This window comes from Lampetra fluviatilis, chromosome 57 (assembly GCF_964198595.1).
Source record: "Lampetra fluviatilis chromosome 57, kcLamFluv1.1, whole genome shotgun sequence".
NCBI lineage: Eukaryota > Metazoa > Chordata > Hyperoartia > Petromyzontiformes > Petromyzontidae > Lampetra > Lampetra fluviatilis.
In genome coordinates, this window is record NC_136331.1 from 6,209,673 (window position 1) to 6,225,164 (window position 15,492).

A 15,492-nucleotide genomic window follows, 5' to 3' on the forward strand; every position below is an offset into this window, starting at 1 on the left:
GTAGACCTGCGGGGTCCGTATCCCCCCCTATTCTCGGACTCCGTTAGTGCAGTTATAATATGCTGGCAGTGGCAGATAAATACCGATCACAGCCTGTTTTAAAGTAGTGGTTGACGTGCTACACTACGAACCAGGCAACCCGAGCTCGGATTCCCGCTCGCGACCAACATTGGTGACGAATTGCTGAACCGGTTCTGGGCCTCCCCTAGGTCGGCTCGGCCTTAAATTAGTAACTGCTGAGGTGTGTAAACACCACGACTAGGGAGACAAAGGTGGCCGGGCATGGCACTGTCTACCCACCCCCTCCCCCCTCCTTGTGTGCCTTTCCAACCAATGATGGGTGTTACTCGCTATAACACAGCACTTGCCCCAACGGTCTTTATTAAAAGGCTGTCCGTTTTGTGTGTGCAGGGTGGAGGGCGTGATGAGGACCATGAACACGGAGAAGCTGCTGAAGACGCTGCCCATCGTGCAGAGCCAGCTCGACGCTCTGCTCGACTTTGAGGTGCGTGGGCATCGGTGGTGGCGGTTGTGTGGTGGCGGTTGTGTGGTGGTGGTTGGTGCCATTCATGCACGTGCCGCTGCGACCGACTTTGCGTGCGGATTTCGGAGGAATATGAAGAAACAAAAAAACTTAAACAAATTTTAGGCCCACTGAGCTATATGGCTCTTTTTCATAAGCGACATGGCTATCATAAATGATAGCTCAACGAAGCGGCTTATCACGTGTAAATTTACAGCGGCCAAATACTCTAAACGCAGACTCGGAGAAAAATCTACGCAACCACAGGAAGAGAACATGCAAACTCCAAATTTACGGGCGTCGGGGTTGGGGGTCGAACCCGCGACCTCCTGTTGTATACCTGGCGTGGTAGTTAACATCTCGCCACGGCGGCGTTCACTCTGACGAGGGGCGGCACCGCCGGTGCCCATGAAGCTGCCATTATCTTCTTGGTTCTTTCGGTAAAGTCACGTAGAAGGGAAATAATAAAATAATAAAAATAAAGCATAATAATCAGTTTATTATATTTTAATATTTTATTTTATGATGTTTTATTTTTATTATTTTATTATTTCCCTTCTACGTGACTTTACCGAAAGAACCAAGAAGATGAATCTCTGCAGTCACCAAAGCTTTAAATCGAAATTTAAGCTGCCATTAGTTCATGCGTTGCGATTCCCGGTTTCAAATTGATAATTGGGCTCAGAAACCCGCCTGTGCAACTGTGCCTTCGTGATCGCGTTGCGCGATAAGAGTGGCGCAGATACCACGTGTAGTCTTTATTATTAGTTTGCGAGTAGGGGGGGAGGTAGGGTGTGGGATTTTGTAGCTGCTCATCCAGAGCTATGAATGCCCTGGTAGTGCATTGTCTTTGTACTGTGCGCCGTATCGCGTTCTCTGGTCTGACAGTTTTTCAGTTTCGGTTTCATTTATTTGGAATAACCCTGTGAGCCATTCGGCTCTTGATTCGGGTGCAACCGCAACAAACAATAAAATTACAAGATACATTTAAAATGTACTGTACGCACATTGAAACACCCCCTACAAAAACAATTACATCTTCCAGCATCATTTGTTTATGCTGCGTACCAAAATGTGCAAAAAATCCCATTTTGATGTTAGATCACAATAATAATCAACTGGTGACACTGGTAAGACTGGGCCCTTTGATGTGTAGCCCAATCAGTTTAAAGAACAGTGCATATATGATCAGAGCATGTTTTGTTTGCATGTTTAACACGGGTACGTGTGGTTCATGCAGACGTGATTCCTTGCAAAAGGTTTCTATTTGGTGTCCGAACATCTTAACACCTGCTGTATTGCCAGAAAGGGCAAAACCTATTCTTACTTTTTCATACATGTGCAGGATGTTTGCTTTAACTGCCTCGGCAACCCTAAGCGCCGTATATCCCATCTCATCTCAACCATTCCATTGCCTTGCTGCAGTCGAGCCAACAAGGATGCCCCAGGGCCACAGCCGTTCCTGTTCATCGCGAGGTGCACACAGCAATGTCTGCCAGGAAGGGGACGATTTTGTTATTTGTTTCTGATGATCAAATAATTTTGCGAGTAGATTAAAAATTTTTTTTTTTTACATTTTGCTTGGCACATTTGCGTTGTGATGCCCGACACACGTGGGGCTAACTCGGTTTTCGTTAACGCCACGGGATCTTTAACGTCCACTGCGCCGCGTATTTTACGGCTGATACACCCGCAGCATTAACCAGGGCGGCCGGTGGCCTCGAACCGTGAACCCCCTCTGCAACAAGAGGCTAAAGTGCCACCGCTCGGCCGAGTCATAACTGGACATCGGTAAAAAAGAGCTTCGCAGCTCATCGGATTCCTCCAGCATAAAAAAATATTCTGTTAACTCTCCGACGTAAAGCTTTCGGATTCCTGCCTTGCCGAGCGTGCGCGGTTTGGCGGGGTTCTGCCAATCGACGGCGCACTAAGACCCCCCCGCGTGGCCGGCACGCTGCGTCATGTAGCGCCACGGTGACCCTCCCACCCACCCCCACCCCCCACTGCCGGCGCCTGGCGGGATGTGGGGAAAGACCAGGGAGCTGTAAACTCCCTTGCGAGTTCCCAACACGCCCGTTCCATTAGCGGACGGAGAGAAAGCCGACCGACCTTGCGATGCCTAACGTGCGCGCGGAGGCTTTTACGAGCACCACAGGCGCGGCAGCCCGCGGTTACCGTGAGCCGCCGTGGCCCTAACCTCGTGATTAATTAATGCTCGTCGAGTCCAGAGGTGGCCTCGGGAGGGAGCGTGTGCGTGCGTGCGTCTAGGTCGGAATGGGATCTTGTCTCGGATAAAATTAGCTCACGTGTTTTGTGTCCTGTGGGGGGTGTGTGTGTGCTCTGTATCCATAATTAACAAAGATGCCCCGTGTCATCTACACAGTCTGTTGGACCAAGTATTGTTGGCGAGCACCTATTATAAGGCTGGAACAGCCTCACGAGGGAGGTAAACTGCCAAATTTTTAAACTGCCCGCTAATTGCTTAATAGGGGCTTATTATACATAGCCATCGTCAAAACCTCTACTGGCAAGACAAATGCCCCAGGTCATTCTTGAAAATTACACTGATCCCGCCTACCCGAGTTCTCTGCTGGATAAACAAAATAAACTTGAACTTGATTTTCCATAAAGATTGTTTCCCTCTGGCCACCGAGGAGTGGCTGGGACAGAGCGATGAAGGCCGAGCGGACCCAGGCCGTGGCCGTCGATCCGGGAACGGCCCAGGTCCGTCGCTGGGCCGCTGAGTTGGCTTTGCGCGTGGCCATCACGACGGAGCGCGAGTCTGGCCTACCGAGACCTGACCCCCCCCCCCCGCCCCCCCCGCCCTCCCTCTTGTGGTCACGTGTGCGCACAGGTGACGCCCAACGACCTGACGAACGGGGTCATCAACTCGGCCTTCATGCTGCTCTTCAAGGACCTCATCCGTCTCTTCGCCTGCTACAACGACGGCATCATCAACCTCCTCGGTGCGCACACGCCCCCCCCTCCGTCCATTCCTTCCTTTCGTCTCCCGTCGACGTTCTGGGGCTGCGCTGCACGAAAAGACTTGAGGGCAAAGCTTGCCCTTTCAGTTTTCAGTTTAATTTATTTGGTATAGCCCTGTGAGCCATTCGGCTCTTAAATCTGGTGCAACCGCAACAAACAAAAAATCTAAAATATGAACAAGAAAATATCTCGAAGTGACTATGCGCAAACAGAAAAATCCAGGAAAATACTGCAAAGACTTCCAGAAAAAAAAGCACCGTACACCAACGCTGTGCAAAAATCCGTGTACAGACAGTCTTCGACTTGCGCACTCAGTTCGTTCCTGGTACCCCTTCGTAAGTCAGAACACAGTAATCTTCTGTATTTAAATGCCCACACGCGCACAAACCCTCGCTCCTAGGACAAGGCTGACTCCTTAACATCTCTCGGAGGGTTGCTCAGCCGATCAAAATAGTGCCGCTGTTCAATTTGCCCGTTTAACACGCAGGCTTTCCCGACAAATATCATCCATAATATAGGTTTGTTTTTTTGGTTTAGATCGCATAAATATAAATGTGTTGTTAAAGCTGTCACCACCCGACACAGCCAATCAGTCAGGTTTGTCACGTAAACAGAACGTGTCCAATTCGTTACTAGTACAGCACACCGGTGTGTTGGAGAGCAAATCCACAACATTTACAATCCGAACACGACGTTTCTCCAGTAATAACAACCGGCATCATCAGGCGACAGCCAGATTTGTCAGTGAGAGTTCGCGTTTTAAGTCGATGTAAGTAATAAAAAAATGAATGAAAGCTGGTTCGTAAGTGCGTGTGTTTTACTGTACCTGAATAGGCTCTCGTCAACAGCAACTGGCCCAGCGTTGTGTCCAGGCTTACGCGGGTTGTTGCGGTGGGCGGTGGTGGTTGTCTCTGCGGTTGTGGCTCTGCAGAGAAGTACTTTGAGATGAACAAGAAGAATTGTAAAGAGGCGCTGGACCTGTACAAGAAATTCCTCACGCGCATGACACGCGTCTCAGAGTTCCTCAAGGTTGCCGAGGTGAGGTCCGCACGTACGCACGCACGCACAGATGCACATGTGCATCATTTGAGGCCTAGTTGACCTCGGAGAGGCCGAGGACCTGTTCAGATAATCGTCACTGGTGTTGGCCATGAGCGGGGAATCGAACCCTGGCCGCCGGGTTTGTAGAGCAGCACGCACACACGCAAATATGCGTGTGCATACACACACATCTGCGTGTGTGGGTACACGCATCTGCGTGTGTGGGTACACGCATCTGCGTGTGTGGGTACACGCATCTGCGTGTGTGGGTACACACACACACATCTGCGTGTGTGGGTACACACACACACACCTGCGTGTGTGGGTACACACACACACACATCTGCGTGTGTGGGTACACACACACACATCTGCGTGTGTGGGTACACACACACACATCTGCGTGTGTGGGTACACACACACATGCACACGAGCCGAGTAACGCCCGTTGCGCTTCGTGTCGTTGCAGTGCGTCGGCATCGACAAGGGCGACATCCCCGACCTAACGCAGGTAACGAACGACTCCGCGTGTGTCACATCCTCTGCATCCCCATTGGACGTTAAAGATCCTCTGGCGCTGTTCAAGAAAGAGTAGGCCATGTGTGTGCCGGCGTCACGGTCTCAGCTTGATAGATTTGTGTCCGCAGTAACTTTTTTTTTTCCAAAAGTATTTTGTGAACAAGACGATTCGGGTACACGGAGGATATGAAAGGGGGTTGACACCACCACAAGCACATTACGGATTACAATGCAATGGGACTCACCTGTCTAAAACTGCTCTGATACCCCTGTAGAAGAAGAAACAGGGGGGGGTAGGGGGGATTGCCTGAATGCCCGAATGAATGCTCTTAAGAATAAATGCCCACTGGAGAAGAGAGAGTGAAAGGGTTACATGTTTGTTTGTAAGCTTCCTCCCCACGTGCACAGTTACTTGTTAACCCTTTCCCGTTGTGATGACGGACGTGTTCGTCATCGCAACGGGATCGGAAGAAAAAATTAAATAACTTTATCGGTGCCGAGGATCCCACAAGGCCACGCGGGAGGGCGTGCGGCACAGCTTGGCGCCCGCTGTCGTAGGGTGCGGTCGTGTCGCTACGGTTCCCTGCGGCGAGTACAACGCATTTAAAAACAGCGGCGCTGTGCCTCTCCAAGTAAAATTAATGCCGAGCCGCTTGCGCGTTCAGAGATTCGGCGGTGAGCGGGAACCCCCCCCCCCTCCCACTCCAACCCTGCAAACTTGCAGACGCCTCAGAACAGGAGAGGGTTAATTGGGAGGACTCATCGCGGCGTCGCGCTCCCTACTGGCGGACTGCACACGGGGACAGCTGCCCCTGGGTTGTCCCCTTGGCTCGATGGCAGCAGGGTGAAGGGAATGCTTGCGATGAGATGGGATGTTTCCGAGGTTGCTGCGACATTTCAGCAAGCACCCTCTCAAGGCAAATTCTTGTTAAGTCAATTGAGAGTTCGGCTGGAGCGAAAGACCCTGCTCCTTTTTTAAAACACTTATTTTTAACATAATATATATGTGTGTGTCTCTTAACTGCGATTCTGAAATATGTCACCGTTAGGTTTAATGTTGGGTTAGAAACGCCAACGTCTGTGCTCTCCAGTTTCCTGGGTGAAAAGTGGGGTAAGTTTTTACCCAGTCACGTCCAGCTGGCTCAACAAACTTAAACTAAACAACGCCACGGCCCCGTCCGGATCGGGATTGCGACCTCCCGACCTTTGTTTGCGTGACGCCGCAGCGGCTTTACGTGCGATGGTGCGTTGACCTCTCTCGCGCCCACACCAACTCGTCTGTCCATCCGTCCGTCCGTCGTGCAGGCTCCCAGCAGCCTCCTGGACGCCCTGGAGCAACACCTGGCCTCGCTCGAGGGAAAGAAGACCAAGGACGCACCTATGACCGCCAGCAGGTGTGTGCATGCGTGCGTTTGCACGCCGTCCGTGACCCTTGTACGTGTGTACGTATGTTGAACTTCTTCCGTGCCATACGTAGCCATACCGTGCTAATCGGAGGTCCGGGGGGAAAGAAATTTGTTTTCAATCTAGATGATTTAAAGGTGCGTGGCTCCCAGTGGCCTTCTAATATCGGAACGGAAGATCGTTCCAGACGGCCCCTCTGAAAAAGCGTGCGATGCAGTGACCGTCTTTGTTCGATGGCCAGCCAAAAGCCGCTGCTGTGAGGATGACCGGAGTTTGCGGTGTGTAAACATCGCCACTGGGGAGATGAAGACCCTCGTGCGCCATGCCGGCCTTCACAGCTGCTACTCGCTAGCAGCACTTGCCCCAACAGTCTGTTCAAGGCTATAACGGGGGGTTGGGGGTCTTTGTACGTGTATGTTTAGAGAGTATTGTGATGGATTGCGACCTGCGTCGCTAACCCGGCCATCCGAGTTCGATTCCTGCTCACAGCCAACATCGTTGACGAATATTATAAAACAAGGTCCTGGACTCATCTTCTTGGTTCTTTCGGTAAAGTCACGTAGAAGGGAAGTAATAAAATAATAAAAATAAAACATAATAAAATAATAAAATAAAATAAACCGAAAGGTCCTGGACCTTCCCTAGGTCGACTCAGCATTCAATGAGTACCTGGTGCGGTATGTAAACATCAGCAACCGCCCTTGTGGTACCATTATCGGCCTTCATTGGTGCTCGCTAACAGCACTTGCCCCAACAGTCTGTCAAGCCTACGCGGGGGATCTTCGTCTTGTGCGCGTGTGACTCTTTGCAGCCGCAGCACGAGCCTGTCGACGGCCGTGTCGGCGTTGTCCACCACGGGGATGTCGCTGAGCCGCGTGGACGAGCAGGAAAGGCGGGCGGCGTTGGACGAGGAGCAGGCGCGGCTCAACGCCCTCAAGGTGCCGTGTGCCGGACGCCGCGAGAGTTGTCGGCATTTTCCGCCAGCGTCTGCGTCGATTGCATCGCAAATCTGTCTCGACGGTTTCTGTAACCGAAGATTAAATTTTTTTTTTTCAAGTAATTTGTTCAAGAGCCGGCTTTTGTTCACAGGAAATGTATTTAATATTGATTTCTGTTTGTGAATTTCTTCTGTTAACGTGGTTGTGTTTTTTTTGTTGCTATGATTTTCATTTCGTTGTGTTTGCTTTGGTTTCTATTTGCTTTCATTGTTGCCATTTGTGGTGATTCAGGGTCACCTTTGCGATTAAGAACCCGTCCCAGCGTCTCGAGTTCTCACCCGGTTAAACAAAATAAACTCGAAACTGGAGCTGAATCGACACCTTGGCGATCAGTTGCACAACCCAATCGCTGAATCTCAACGTCTTTGCAACTGATGTTATATGCAACAGTTGCTTACAGTAGAAACACTACTCGTGTGCTGCACAATTGAAACCTATTATCGTTCTTTATAACCCTGAACATGCTGTTTAATGTCGTTCTTGTGCTACTGCTTTCTCAGGTGTGGACAATGCGGTTGCAGGGAATGCACAGACAATGAGAGTTGGTTAATTTGCAGTTCCACCGGTTGTGTCAAATCTCCTTCTGTCTTTGGTACTCTGAGACCAGTTATGAGATTTTATTCATCAACATCATCTTCATCAGCTTACTGCTAGATGAAGGCCCCCCAAAATGATTCCGTATAGCCTTTTGTGCCGATCTCGTCGCTCCATCCTCGTTGGGATGTCCTTTGTGCTTGAAATGGACACATTTGTAGAGGGGTCGCACGCATGACGATGCTGTGCGCTGGAAGTCGAACGTCGCGTTCCGGTCTCGCGAGCGAGCCGTTTGTGGTCATCGTGCAGCATCCTTTGCTGCCCCTTTGTAAGCGGAGCCGTGGTGTGTGTGCGTGTGTGCGTGCGTGCGTGTGCGCGTGGTTGTGTCTGTCCGTGCGTGCGCGCTCGTATGTGTCTGTCGGTGCGCGTGCGTCGGTATTGCATGTGCTCGGCCCCCCTAGGAGCAGCGCTTGCGGGAGCTGGGTGGTGGCGGTGGTGGTGGCGGCGGCGGTGGCGGCGGTGGCGGCGGCAGTGGCAAGCAGAGCTCTCCAGCGTCGAGCGGAACGTCGCCCAACTCCACGCCCGTGCGCAGCAACACGGCGCCGCCCTCTACCGACCTCTTCTCCTCCACGCCGCCCTCCACGCAGACGGGGTGCGCGGTGGGGGGCACGCCGACGGGCGGCGTGACGACGCGACGATTCAATCGTTTTAAATCAATTAAATTTTTATGCCTTCGGACCGAGGTCGAGAGTGTTGCGGAATTAGCTCCGTCTTTGTCTCTAACATGTCGTCACTTGGTCTATCTATGCCACTCATTTTGTGTGCGGTAGTGCAGCAGTTAGTGTGCTGCGCTGTAAAAACCCAGCGGCCTGGGTTTGATTCCCGCTCACGGTTCCCATCACCAGTAACGAACATGTGAACGCGTCCTCGGCCTTCGCTAGGTCGACTCGGCCTCAACTGAGTGCCTGGTGCAATGTGTAATCATCGCCACGGGGGAGACGGAGGCGGCCGGGGCGTGGCACTTGCACCAAACAGTCTGTTAAAGGCTCCACGGGGGGGGGGGGGTGGGATCTTTGTCTTTGTCTCTGCGCAGAGGCTCCAGCGATCTCTTCGGGCTGCAGCCGAACTTTGGGGGAGGTGTGCAGGGCACAGGGGTCCCTCCCGGAGCGCCCAGCCCCTGGACAGGTGAGGGTTGCAAGCCCAGCACTTAATTTCAGCCGGCACAGTTGCGCAACGCGGCTCCTCGCGGAAATCGTTGTCGGTCACGGCCGCCAACGCGTTTTGGTGGTCTGCAAAATGGCCGTGTCTAAACGGTCATGAACAATAGGATCACGATAGATAGAGACGTACACTTGATTCTAACTGGTGTGTTAGTGTGTTAGTGCCTTACGCCTTGTGATGCCTTAGGCAAGCCAGCCTAGCAGCAGCAGCTGCAGCTTTCCTGAAAATATGGAGTGAAGATTCAAGCCTGGGTTGCCTCAACGCTGTCATGTGAGCTTGTTTAACCAGTGCTTGATGTGATTATGCTAATTTAGAAGAAGTGCTGAGCGTACTCTTAGTTCTTTCGGTAAAGTCACGTAGGTAAAAAATGAAATAAAAATTAATAAAAATAAAACAATAAAAATCACGACGTTTCGGAGGCAACACAAGTCTCCGTCATCAGGTGGGACCGTCACAGCCAGAGTTGCTGCATCAAGGTCGTGATTTTATTGTTTTATTTTTATTAATTTTAATTTCATTTTTTACCTACGTGACTTTACCGAAAGAACTAAGAGTATGAATCCTTGCAGTCACGAAAGCTTAAAATCTAGAATTCATCACTCCATCTCCGTTCCCTCTTTGGCCGTTGCTCCGTTGGTTCATCGTGACGGTTGGCCATCGTCCCTTCGAGCCATCCACGCGTCCGACCCAGGCCCCGCCGACTCTCGCGGACGAACAAGTTTGAACGTCGTCATGGACCCGCGCGTAGTTCCCTAACGCGCGCTTTAAGAAACGGAAAGTGGGTCCGCCGCTCCATCGTATCCTGTCTCGGCGCTCTGACGGGGAGCGTCGTCGCGCCGAGGCTTATTACGACACTCGCGTGCGGAGCGTGTCGGTGGCTTGCTGCTGCTCCGTGTTGGTGGTGGCTCTTTGCTGTCGGTTGAGGATGACTATTTACCGCCATGTCGGTGTGCACGGATGTGCTCTCCCCCCCCCCTCCCGTGTAAAAATCTCGCCGATGTTTTTTTCGGGTTGCACCGCGTGTTGTTCGGCACGAAATGACTTCCTCGAGGGGGACTTTTCGGGTACGACCCCGAAAGCTACAGGGGGGGGGGGGGGAGAGGTGGATTTGTTGGTGATTGGAACGTGGATGCATCGTGCAAGTGTGATGATTTTCAATTATCAATCAATCAATATCGACCCACTCTTTCAAACTTAATTGGCTTGCGGGGGCAGCGACTCCACCAATTCTATATATTTCGCCTGGATGATCCCTTGAGATGGCAAGCGTGTCCAGGGTAGGCTGATGATGGTGCACCAGTGCAGGCCTGCCATCAGTCCAAGCCTTTTTTCTGATTTATATTTTGCTTTATTCCCCAATTACTTTCCAGCTGTGCTCTTGGCGTTTTGGTAAACGAAGGACTTTTCCGTTCAATACTGTGCCGCGAGCAGTGCATCATTGCCCTGCCAGAGATCGGTTTGGGAAGATGACTTTACATAACTACTTCTGAGCTTCACTTCAACAGACCTCGCGATCCACACGAGCATCGCACGGTTTAATGCCCGTAGCATGTTGATCAGAGCTAAAATTACGCGTGCAGTCATTGGTGACCAGGGTGAGAGACCATCAACTTGCCGCACTTGAGAACCCGGCTTAATCACGGACGGCCGAAACCGAGATTCATCCCCAGGATCTCCCAGCGGTGGAATTTCAGCGTTCTCTGAACCACCGTCCACCTCTAGACCGGTTCTTACTGGGAAGCACTGCTTGAGCATATTGGCACTACAAGACAGAAGAGAAAAGTGGAAACAACAAATGACGACATGTGCAGTGGGTCTACCTCCGGGGCTCTCTGCCCATGGATCGTGACGACGATGCTGATGATGATGATGATTAACCTTCATCCATGATCCAATGGGCGGCAGCGGTGCCGTGAATGTGGATGATTGTGCCGCAGTGCAGCATGCTCGGGACATTATTTTGGTGCTCTAAATGTCCAAATGATTGGCCACTTTGTTGAGCTCTCATCTTGATGCAGCTCATCTGGCTGTGACGGTCCCACCTGATGACGGAGACTCGTGTTGCCTCCGAAACGTCGTGATTTTTGTTTTTATTTTATTTTATCTTCATTAATTTTGATGTTTTACCTACGTGACTTTACCGAAAAAACCTAAGAATACTCTCATCTGTGGCCAGGTTTCTTCTGAAAAATAAGTGAATACCTCTGGGCTTTGCCTGGTAGGATGGGAATGGTTTATTTTTTATTTGGATGCGTTTGGGTGATTTGTTTACCTTTCCTGTCGTGTTTTTGTATTGTTTGTTGTTGTGGCATTCTTACCCGCCCCCCTACTGGACATGTGTGAAAAAGCTCATTGGATTCCTACACTATAAATATTCCGATTTGCAGAGTTGCCACAACATGCCGCTACTGTAAGAAACACGATCGTATCGTATCCGCTTCACAGCGTTTTGTAATGTCATGATTTGTCATTTAATTTTTTAATTTGCAGTATGCCAAAAAGATGATCCCTGACAAGCCCAGGGCTGCCACGATACGGCGACAATGCGACAGCGCACCGCACGAGACGAGCCAAAGCATCGTCATATCGTGTTAATTTTATTATATTATTTACCAAATAACTCTAAATGAAATGACAACACGCACACACACAGTAGGCGAAGTTCTAAATATATTGCCCGTGCTTGTTTAACGAGTGCTTTGCAAAACGGTTTGCCGCGAGTAATTGATGACGTGGTGGTTGCGTGATCTCATCATTGTCATAGCAAGTTCTGCGAGTTATTTAATTATTTCCTCATTGTACGGTTGGCAGAAAATGCACATGAAGCGTTACAGGATTTCAGAGCGCAACGTTGAGTGAAATTAAAACTAGTTCAGTCGTTTAGTTTATAGCTGCTGCTGCTGAATACATGTTAAGTTAAGTAAGCTCCATTCAAAAGCGAAAAGCGCAGCAGAGCGGAAAAGAGAAAACCGCCGCAGCGAAAGTTCACGACGCGGATGCACATCTCCGCGGAGCTGGCATCGCGCGACGACCCTCGTTGTGAAAGTTGACATCGTCGTGAGCAATGACAGTGCGGCACCCCCAGGGGGGGGGGGGGGGTGCCACCTCTTCATGTTGACTCGCGTGTCCCCTGTGTGTGCCTCGCCCCCGCCCCCCCCCCCTCCTCCTCACTTGCTCTCTCCGCTGCTGCGTGCTCTCTGTGGGAAGACGTGTTCGGGTCGCCGTTTCGCACCGCTAGGCCCGAAGACTTTCCCACTTCCATTAGCCTTTACTCGTACGATGGTGGGTGGCAGCGCACGACACACGGCTCGATTTCACCGCACGGCATGCGATCGGAACGGAAGCTCGTCCCGGGCGAACGCACGAGAGAGCGCGGTTTAGAACTAAACCCCACCGCGGTTTTTGCGGGCGGGCAAGTGGGCGAGCGGGTGCGTCGTGTGTTGGCACTGTCTTCTCCGTGAATGATCCTCCCCGGGCATTCACGCAGTGGGCCCCCGCAACCACCACGCTGGCATGCTGGAAAGTCACGGGGCAGATTATCGGGGCTGCCCCGTTGAGCCTTGGTCAGTGCACGACCCTGATATGCATCTGGTGCATGCTGCGCTCCTTGTCCATAGCTCTGTTCACACCCTGTAGCTCTCTTCATGTCTGACTTGACTTTTGTTCCAGGACTTGCACTCACGTGTTGCTCTCCTCTGCCTTGTTTTCGTCTCTCTGTCTCTCCCTCCCTCTCTCTTCCGCCTGAAAATACTCTTTCTCTCTTCCTCCTATACCCTGTGTCTGCCACTCTCTCACCCCCGTATGGTTTCTCTTCTCTTCAACTTTTCTCTCTCTCTCCTCCCGGCGGGACCTGGCTCCTCCTTCCCTTTGCCGGGGGCTGTGCCGGGGCTGTGCCGGGGGCTGTGCCGGGCCTAGCGACGTGCGGCGCCGAGGCTCCGTGCGTGTCGTCGCGAGAGCACTACGCGGTGTCGAGCGCGGCTCCCGCCACCTACTCCGCTCCGTTGCCTCCGGCCCCCTCCTCTCTCAATCCCTTCTTGGGTAAATCCCAAGCGGCGCTCTCGACCCGCTCGCGCTCCCAGGGACGTGGGTATTTCATCGCGCCCCAAGGGAGACAATGGAAAGGATCGAGGAGGGGTGGTGGTGGTGGTGGTGGTTGGGGGAGGGGAAGAGGAGGAAAAGGGATCGAGTTGCTGGGGACCATGTGAAGTGGTTTGGCCGAGAACCGTCCGTGGGAGATGCCGGAGATCGCGAATGATGGGAACGGACGCAGCCTGTCGTGGATATCGACTCTCGGTTTTGAGGATAGACGCTAGATGGAGAGAATTTATTTGGTTACCCCCCCCCCCATCCATTTGTCACGATTCTCAGTCGCAAATTTGTACCAATGAAGTAGCTTTTTCTTCTTTTTGTACCGTCCCGTTTCCGTCGTCTCGTTTACACGGTCCCGTCCGTAAAGTGGCATACTGCCCGTCTAGTTTGTATCGTCTCGTACTATCTTGCGTCAACTTTAATTAGTGTGTACTTGGCACTGTCTGATCTGCGCTTCCTTTGTGATGCGCGCACTGTCCGTTTCATTTGTTCTCTCCAGTTTTGGCGCGTTTGCTTAGACCATTAATTAGCGTCAAGGAAAAACATTCGCGTCGAAGTTGTATGATTTTAAAGTAGTCGATTCTTGCACGGCACCGTTCAATGCGCGTATTGTGATTGCACTAATTGATCCGAATTATAAATACCGAGCACCGAGTGACTGCTGATTTGCTGTCCGCGTCCAAATCAGCCGTTGATTCTCACTGTGGACATACGATCCAACAATTGAATTGCTAACGAGCGAGCAAGCGAGCATATATTCTCAGTGCGTGCGTGATTGTTCCGGCCGTTGTGGGGCTGACTCGGCGGCGCGTTTGTCCGTGCGTGCCCCCAGGGTTCGGCGGGTCGTTCGTCCCCACGGCCGTGTCGCCTGTATCCGCGGCGGCGCCCGGCGGCCTGCACACCGACTTCGACGCAGTCTTCGGGAACAAGAGCGCGGCGAACAAGGACGCGCTGGACTCGAGCGGTGAGCGCTGGTGGGGGGGTGGCGGCACCGGGCACCGAGCATCACCGCGGGCGTCCCTTCAATCATTTACACACGCACTCGCACCCAACCATACACTCGCACGCTCGTGCACACGCACGCTCTCACTCAACCGCACACGCACACACGCGCTCGCACTCGCGCCCATCCGTACACTCGCTAGCTCGCGCACTCGCACGTTCTCTCACTCATCCGCACACGCACGCTCGCACGCTCACAATCTTCGCAATTACTTACACGCTCTCACTCATCCATACACGCGCTCACAATCTTCCACGCGCTTGCTCACCTGTGTGCTCACTTGCACGCACTCATCCATATGCTCGGCACGCGCACACAGCAAAAGCACCAAGTGTAAGAAACTCGGTGTAACAAACTCGCAGTGAAACAAGCCCCCACAGCGTAACCAACTCGTCCCCGCCGGCCACACCGAGCACGCGGCGCGGCGCAACACCGTGGAATGTGGCGCACGAGCATGGAGCAAGCCCCCCCCCCCCACCCTGTCTAGCATGCGTCCGTGGCATCGGCACTCCCAGGCTCCCAACGTGAGCTGCCCTCCCTCCGCTCCTGCATCCGGCGATTGCTTGCTCACGCCAGTATCGGCGTGAACAAGTAGTTTCAGAGCTGCACCTTGACCTTTTGCCTTTCAGACGTGAATTGCTCGCGAGTGCAGACGCGTTGAAACAGCACGCCTCCCCCACCATTGACCCGAGCGTTTTTGGGGAAGCTGGAGACCACAACAGCTGTGAACCCTGCGATCGTACGTCCGCTAAGCGGACGATGGAGATGAAAGCTCGGAATTTTTCAAATTCTATTTGTGCAGCTTTCAGGGCCGATCTCCACACTGCAACGCTCTCAGTTCCAGCTCTGCAAATCTCAGCGGGTTCTCTCAGGCACTCTCCGAGCAGCTCCTCACCAAAGCAGCCAAATGAATGAACCACCACCTCGATGATGGTCGTCACCAGGCTCGCCCAAACCGACGGTATTATTTGGGTCTTTCGGTAAAGTCACGTAGGTAGGTTCAAAGAAACTACGACGTTTCGATCGCAACGCAAGCGATCTTCATCAGGAGGATGACGATCGCTTGTGTTGCGATCGAAACGTCGTAGTTTTTTGTTATTTGCTTTTAACCTATCTACGTGACTTTACCGAAAGACCCAATGAATATGAATTCCTGCAGTCACGAAAGCTTTAAG

The 15,492-nt window shown here is 52.1% G+C and overlaps 1 protein-coding gene across 6 annotated transcripts in view; it reads left to right on the forward strand.

The window, feature by feature from the left end:
- Positions 1-15,492, forward strand: part of LOC144950299 (phosphatidylinositol-binding clathrin assembly protein-like) — a 72,968-nt gene that overhangs the window by 30,913 nt on the left and 26,563 nt on the right. For 3 of the 6 annotated variants that reach the window (XM_078880387.1, XM_078880384.1, XM_078880388.1), the window contains exons 5-15: positions 412-505; positions 3,378-3,489; positions 4,440-4,546; positions 5,019-5,060; positions 6,374-6,462; positions 7,284-7,410; positions 8,466-8,656; positions 9,098-9,189; positions 12,433-12,507; positions 13,141-13,263; positions 14,147-14,278. In XM_078880387.1, the coding sequence (XP_078736513.1) occupies positions 412-505; positions 3,378-3,489; positions 4,440-4,546; positions 5,019-5,060; positions 6,374-6,462; positions 7,284-7,410; positions 8,466-8,656; positions 9,098-9,189; positions 12,433-12,507; positions 13,141-13,263; positions 14,147-14,278 (1,184 nt within the window). The remainder of the gene's footprint in view (positions 1-411; positions 506-3,377; positions 3,490-4,439; positions 4,547-5,018; positions 5,061-6,373; positions 6,463-7,283; positions 7,411-8,465; positions 8,657-9,097; positions 9,190-12,432; positions 12,508-13,140; positions 13,264-14,146; positions 14,279-15,492) is intronic. The other 3 variants (XM_078880383.1, XM_078880385.1, XM_078880386.1) reach the window with 3 other exon arrangements.